Raw genomic sequence first — 7,879 nt, forward strand, 5'->3', positions numbered from 1 at the left:
TCACTTGTCTAGTATAAAATTCCATTAATTCTTAACCCTTCAAATTCCCCACACACACACACACACACACACAGACCTTGTCAATACAACTTTTTCCACACTACCGTATGTAGTTTCTTGAGATGCTAAATACATACAGTTAATATTTATATCATGAACAAAAATTTTGATATTCAGACACGCCACTACTACACGTACTGGTTGCATGCCAACTGCTTTGGACAATTGGACTATATGTATACTTTTACATACCATAATCCAGCAGGCAACCTTCTGTCAAAATCAGTCTTCTCATTTTGTCAAATTTCCTTGAAACCTGGTTGAATGCCGCTTTAAAAATGTTTAGTAATGAAATATTTAAAAACTAAAATGTTGAGTGTAAAATAAATATTTAAATTACAACCATGAACAATAAGTATTTGGATTTTGTCACATTTTATTGAACAAATTTTAACTACTTAGATGTTCCTGTGGAGGGAAAAATACACATGTCAAGGATGATGACATTTCAAAGAAAAAAAAAAAAAAAAAGTCTAGTTACTTGGCAACAACACCATCATTCTTTGCCAGCCTGAGGATGGAATCATCAGATTCTCCCTGTTTTGGAAATGAAAAAAATTAATTTTAACACCTGAACACCCAAATAAAAAAAACAATTTAAGGTAGACCAACTGCAAACTACTCACCATCCTGCGGATGGCGCCACAGATGGCGTAGGTCTTGAACTGGCCGTTAAAGCGACCCGTGACTTTGTCCACCTGAGCAGACATTGTTGATATGAGATGTAGGATGAGATGAGGCTATCAATGTGGGTGTGAATATGCATGTTGGTCAGATCCACACATTTGACGTATTGTAAACCAGTGGAGTCAAAGTAATTTTAAGTTCAGGGGCTACATTGACCTTAATTGTGTCAGATAAATATAATTGTTACCTAATACACTATAAATTAGGAATATTCCAGCATTCATGTGATTACAAGTACAGAGGGGGAAAAAATTAATTCTTCTATCCTCCTGCATATCATATGAGCAATCTGAAATGTTTTTACATTTGTGAAATATATGTTTTTATTAGACATTATCAAAAGTGGATCTATAGAGCACACACAAAAAACAAAATAACAAAAGTTAGCTTGAAGCCCTGATAGCAATAAAATCCTGAATGTAGTCTTAAGAATTAAGGATTTAAGAAGACTTCACTGGCTTCTGCTTATTACTCCTTGTCATTTGCCTTCATGAAAACAAAGAGTAGCTCTGTCTGAATAGCGCTAGTGAGCTAGCTGAAGCTAGTAAGTAGCTAGTTTGAGACAATATTTTTGTATTTTTAAGGTTGTACATATTTCATTATACTTATAAAATTTGTACTGTTCCAACTGTAACATCTCGGTGGCCCGATAAAATCTCAGTGGCCATGTCCAGACCAGCGCTAATGTTAGACCTTCGTAGGTACAAAAACAGCTATATAAATTAGCTGTCATTAAGTGTTTGATCTATGAGGTAGGGTTGGAATATTTTCTGAAACCCATTCAGACCATTCACTTCAATTGCTTGGTCCACATGTGCCTTATTCGATTCAGTATCAGACTAGTTTTCCCCTTCATTTACGAATGTGGAGAAGAAAAACACTTTTGACCAGAAATGGGTGCTGATGCACAACTGCAGAAGACAAATGACTAAGTGAAGCAGTGTACAGTGGGGAGAACAAGTATTTGATACACTGCCGATTTTGCTGGTTTTCCCACTTGCAAAGCATGTAGAGGTCTGTAATTTGTATCATAAGTTCTCTTCAAATGTGAGGGACGGAATCTAATACAAAAAAACAGAAAATCACATTGTATGATTTTTAAATAATACATTTGCATTTAACTGCATGAAATAAGTATTTGATACATCACAAAAATCGAACTTAATATTTGGTACAGAAACCTTTGTTTGCCATTACAGATACCAAACGTTTCCTGTTGTCCTTGACAAGCTTTGCACACACTGCAGCAGGGATTTTGACCCACTCTTCCATGCAGATCTTCTCCAGAGCCTTCAGGTTTCGGGGCTGCTGCCGGGCAACACGGACTTTCAGCTCCCTCCATAGATTTTCTATCGGGTTCAGATCTGGTGACTGGCTCGGCCATTCCAGGACCTTAAGATGCTTCTTACGGAGCCGCTCTTTAGTTGCCTTGGCTGTGTGCTTTGGGTCGTTGTCATGCTGGACGACCCAGCCACGACCCATCTTCAGGGCTCTCACTGAAGGAAGGAGGTTGTCAGCCAAGATCTGGCGATACATAGCCCCATCCATCCTCCCCTCAATACGGTGCAGTCGTCCTGTACCCTTGGCAGAGAAGCAGCCCCAAAAAATGTTTCCTCCTCCATGTTTCAAGGTTGGGATGGTGTTCTTGGGGTTGGACTCATCCTTCTTTTTCCTCCAAACACGACGAGCCGAGTTCAGACCAAAAAGTTCAATTTTCATCCGACCACATGCCCTTCTCCCATTGCTCCTCTGGATCATCCAGATGGTCAGTGGCAAACTTCAGACGTGTCTGGACATGCACTGGCTTCAACAGCGAGACCTTGCGTGCGCTGGGGGATTTTAATCCATGACAGCGTAATGTGTTTCCTTCTTCGAGACTGTGGTTCCAGCTCTCTTCAGGTCATTGGCCAGGTCCTGCCGTGTAGTTCTGGGCTGATCCCTCACCTTCCTCATGATCAGTGATGCCCCACGACGTGAGATCTTGCATGGAGCCCCAGAACGAGGCAGAATGACCGTCAACTTGAACGTCTTCCATTTTCTAATAATCGCTCCAACAGTTGTTACCTTCTCACCAAGCTGCTTGCTTATTTTCCTGTAGCCCATCCCAGCCTTGTGCAGGTCTATTATTTTATCCCTAATGTCCTTACACAGCTCTTTGGTCTTGGCCATTGTGGAGAGGTTGGAGTTTGTTTGTTTGAGCATGTGAACAGGTGTCTTTTATACAGGTAACAAGTTCAAACAGGTGTAGTTACTTCCGGTAATGAGTGGAGAACAGGAGGGGCTCTTAAAAAAGAACTGAGAGCCGAAATAATTACTAGTTGGTAATGTATCACTTTTTTCATGCAGTTAAATACAAATTTATTATTTAAAAATTATACAATGTGATTTTCTGGATTGTTGTATTACAGATTCCGTCCCTCAAAGTTGAAGAGAACTTATGATACAAATTACAGACCTCTACATGGCTTGCAAGTGGGAAAACCAGCAAAATCGGCAGTGTATCAAATACTTGTTCTCCCCACTGTAGCAAGGGCTCCGTTGTGGAGCAAAAAAGAAAATTTTTGTGAGACAAGACGGTCAATGTAATATTAGTAAAGAGTCGGCATAGCAGTGTCAGCAAATTTAAACAATACAGCCAACCCAATCTCGTTTACTCCAGGGATGAGTCCAAGAAACACACAGTTGAAAAAGAACATCGGATCGGTGACCTTTATTTTTTACACTTTATGTCTTAAGAAAGTAATAACAGTTATGACACCCATCATGAATATGATTGAGAGTTTATGACAGATGTCACTGAGCATCATTTAGTAAATTATGTCGCTTTTAGTGGACGATTGATATTTTTTCAAATGTCTTTGGGTTAGATTAAGAGTTTAACAAGTGTGTTAATGTTAGGACACTTGATGACATCTGTCAAGCATTAATTAATGTTCATTAAAGTGTCATCTCATAATTACGGGCATGAAATGGGTCAGGGGTTAAAAAGGTGAGAAGGGTATGGAGGAAATATTTTCCGGTAGGGCTGTCCCAAATGACTAATTTTCTATCGATTAGTCATCCGACTAATCAATTTTTTTTTTTTTTAAAAACTAATTTAGCAATTAAATTTTTGTTGACGATTATTAATTCACAAAAACATTTTGGAACACTTAAATCCTTTATTAGAGTACAAATAAACAAGTAAATAACAATCACACATAAACAATGAGGTCAAATGTTGATAGCATTTAGTAGTGCAAAAGAATGGAATGTAAACGATTGAAAACACTGACTTCGCCTTTCCAATATTAGTCAAAACAATTAAAAAATGTATCTAGCATTATTACTATAGTATACTACTATATATACACAATAGTATTATATAATTATAATATTTATTGCCAATCACATTTTTCAAAAAGGGTGTCATTTTAAAGCTATTCTTAGTGTACAATGTGAATTCTGTACTGTTATAGTATTTACATATTATAGTGTTAATTCTGAAGTATGGGGGACTCCGTTTATATTAACGTGACGTGCTTTTATTTTGAAATGTTCACAGGAAGTACGTTTGCTAAACTGCTAACAGCTTCACAATCCACAAAAAAGCACTTTGTCATTGCTTGTGGTGTCAGATTTTTTTCCCTTTTCATTTTTTCGTTTGCAAATGCTGTTAACCAGCCATTTTTAATATTTGAAGTGCCACCTTTTAACTGCAAGTTTGCGTTTTGGAAAAGACTGCCAATGTTTTATAGCAGGCTAAAGTAGGTTGTCTTATTTTTCCCCATTAGTCTCAATGTCGCAATGCTAACGTTTATAGTGTTTAATATACATGTGTTTCCTTAATTTGTATGTCTGAACTGTAATTCTATGGCATGTTGATTACCAATAAACATCTGTGAAATGAACTGGAGTCTCATATGTTATCTACACGGACGCACGCACACAGTGATAAAACGCTTAAAAATGTTCTCCTCGGATCTACACAATTCACGTAGGTCACCCTTTTTGACTTCAAAATGGCAAATTTCGCCGAAAGGTGAGTGATTTTCAATCCTGTAATTATGACGGTCTTATGATAGTCTTATGACGCCGAGTTCAAATAAAGTGTTACCATTTGTTATTTTCAGTTATGGAACTGTGATCAGCCCAAGGAATCCTGATCATGTCATATTTATTCAACAGAAATAGAGTTTGTGTTGAAGTGTGTTTGTATGGGGGAGATACACTGAAGTTGTGTTATATGCATAGAAAAATATTTACCTCAGCTATGTTGATCTGGACAGAAGCATGGTCTTTGGCTCCGATTATTCTGTTGCTAGCAGAGCTTTGGAAAACACAGGAAACATTATCCATAAATGCAAACTTTAAATTCCCACGTTGTGTACTTATGTCCTAGCATGTCTGCTCCATTCCCATTGAGTCAATAGCCACGTTTACATGCTGACTTTTATTCATACCGATTCAAATCATTCCGAATGGAAATTTCACATCAGCTGTTTACATGTCACTTCATCTATTCCGATCCAGCGTTTACATGTGTCTGCCTTTATTCCGAAAGGACGTTTGACAACTGCCGTCTGACATGCGCAGATTAATCAAAACAAAGCGTCACGTTGCAAAACATGGAGATCGATCGTCAGATCAGCTGCTGTTGTAACTTTTCGAGTGGAAACAAAACTTCAGAATGATACGGCGTTCATTTAAAAAGTTGTGTGGGTGCGCTGTGCGTGTGCTTGGAAGCCATGTTGCAAGTGACGTTACTTACGTCACCAAGTGACGTCACCACGTCAGTACGGAGCATGTGCAGAAAGAACGCAACCAGACACCATTCCGCTTCCCTGTTTACATGATATAATTTTACTTCTAATTGGTTTGGGAAAAGGAATATTCCACCGCTGTGAATCGGAATGAAATTCCATTCGGTTTGGGCCTGTTCATTCCGAATGAGGTGTTTATATGGAACACATTTATTCGGTTTGAACAAATATTCAGATTGTAATTGGAATATTTGGCTCCATGTAAACGTGGCAACTGAAACATCAGCACTCAAAAAAATTCCATACTTTGGTCAACATAGCAAAAATTGGGGACAAATATTTTAAATTTCAATTAAGTCTTATTTGCAACAACTGACGCAAGTGGGACGGCTGTATGACATGAGACCAAAACAACAATTAGACAAAATTACTTTAGTCCAAATTTTTTCCATGGAGAAATTGTCTTTTGGAAAAGGTCCGTTATTACAGAACATATTCAAATGTGACGGTGGTATAAATTGTTGTCCTAAATCACGCGACGACGTTTAATCTCGCGGAGTGTCGCTTGACAACCGTTTTAATTATTCTTTAAATACTATATCCGTCAGTTTTCTCACCATTTACGAGGGACGTAGAGGTCCACAAATTCACCAGCGTCGTTCTGCATGTTGATTAGCACGTCGTCAACAGCGCTGCAAAGATAACATTTCAAGACAACATTGTTTACTTCACATAGTTCTCGCACCAACCCCGGCTAAATGAACACCCAAGGATGCCAATGCTCCTAATGGCTCTTTTTAAACGCAGCATTAGCTACTTAGCATGTGTTAGCAAAGCAACTAGCATAAGCACAGGACCGCGTGCGGCGACCCGAAAGCTTTAATTTTCACATTTTAGCTGGAGTAAGCCTATCAACGAACACACATGGTACCGCTATCCTCGCAACTGACATAAAAGGACCCAGAAACCACGATTATGTCATTGTGAATGAGCATTTAAGGCGGTTTTCAAGAGAGCCTGACAAACACTTACTGTATCCGACAAATGGACGACAGGAAAGGGCGCCCATTTGACCCGGAAGGAGAAACATTGAATATTTCCGCTTGACAGAGCTGTTGTTTAAAGAGGCTCACACACACAAACCTTTTATTTTTATTTTGCTAGAGGTGTGTTTTCATTAGTATTATTGAACTACTAGTACTCACGTCAAATTATTCTTTTAATCGTGTATGGATGATATCACAAGCTCCAACACCCCAGCAAATTAATCTCTAGCCATCATTATTATGTTTTTTTTTAAATAGACATTCGGCTCAGTATTAGCCATTTCTTCTGATGAAGTAGTATGACCAAATTTTGAGCACTGTTGGAACCAATTTTTTAAGGAACCCCCAAAGAGTCATAATTAAATAAATAACAACATTTTGAAATAAATACAATTTTGATAAATAACAGATACATTATGTAATGTGGCCCTTAAATGGTAAATATGGTAATAATATTATTATGAAAAAGATTTTAAAAGATAAAAACAGTTTTTCACAAAGTATTATTTTTATTTCATGATGTATTTTTCCACACTAGCCTTTTTATTTCATAATGTCATTTTTCAGGACAATGAGATTTTACAAAATAAAGAACCCTATCCGTTGCTTCCCGCTCACTTTGGAACTCACTCCCTAAACCAATCCGCACCTGTTCTGATCTTCACACATTCAAAAAATTGTTAAAAACTCACCTATTTTTAAACTGGCATTTATAGAGCGCTTTTACCGATACTCAAAGACACTTTATAGTTGAAACAAAGAAAACGCTCTCACAAGGCGCACAGTACAAAACAATAGAGCGCTTTTACCGATACTCAAAGACACTTCATAGTTGAAACAAAGAAAACGCTCACACAACGTGCGCAGTATAAAACAATAGAAAAAAAGAATTATAAATTAAAAAAAATATATTATTATTAAAAAGTGTTTTTTACAAATCAATTTTTTTCCATAACGTCTTTTTCTGCAATGGCATTTTTATTTCATAATGTCGTGTTTCTTTTTTTTATATTTTAAACCTGTCCTGTTCAGCTGTTTGACACAGAGAATGGAAGTCTAAGTGTCCGGTTGGTCTGTACAGTTTTAATGTTTCACATTGAGAGAATGATATACTCCCATTGTGATCATTCAACAAACCTCATTCATTATGACAAAGCAGCGAACAGAAAGAGGTTATGGGAGAGCAGAAGAAAAGAAAGAAAAGAAACACAAACAACAAGAAGAAATACATTGAACGCCTACACTAACTATGAATATGTTGGTGATATCGTCAGCTAGATGTATTTCCGGTTGACACCATGTGGGGTCCTGTTGACCAGGGAAAGAAGGGGGCAGGGGGAAGTC

General features: G+C 37.6%; 1 protein-coding gene across 2 annotated transcripts; it reads right to left on the reverse strand.

The window, feature by feature from the left end:
• Positions 1-418: 418 nt before the first annotated feature.
• On the reverse strand, positions 419-6,606 carry rps21 (ribosomal protein S21). 2 transcript variants are annotated; one of them, XM_057830676.1, is made up of 6 exons: positions 6,522-6,606; positions 6,107-6,181; positions 4,993-5,056; positions 687-758; positions 542-597; positions 419-468 (listed from the first exon to the last, which is right to left on the reverse strand). In XM_057830676.1, exons 2-6 carry the CDS (start codon positions 6,154-6,156, stop codon positions 459-461), a joined length of 252 nt encoding a protein of 83 aa, XP_057686659.1. In that variant the 5' UTR covers positions 6,157-6,181; positions 6,522-6,606; the 3' UTR covers positions 419-458. The 2 variants fall into 2 exon arrangements, with proteins under 2 accessions (XP_057686659.1, XP_057686660.1); XM_057830677.1 differs by having other exon boundaries at positions 419-597; positions 6,522-6,605.
• Between the last annotated feature and the right edge of the window lie 1,273 nt (positions 6,607-7,879).

This window comes from Corythoichthys intestinalis, chromosome 2 (genome assembly GCF_030265065.1).
Source record: "Corythoichthys intestinalis isolate RoL2023-P3 chromosome 2, ASM3026506v1, whole genome shotgun sequence".
In the NCBI taxonomy this organism is placed as follows: Eukaryota; Metazoa; Chordata; class Actinopteri; order Syngnathiformes; family Syngnathidae; genus Corythoichthys; species Corythoichthys intestinalis.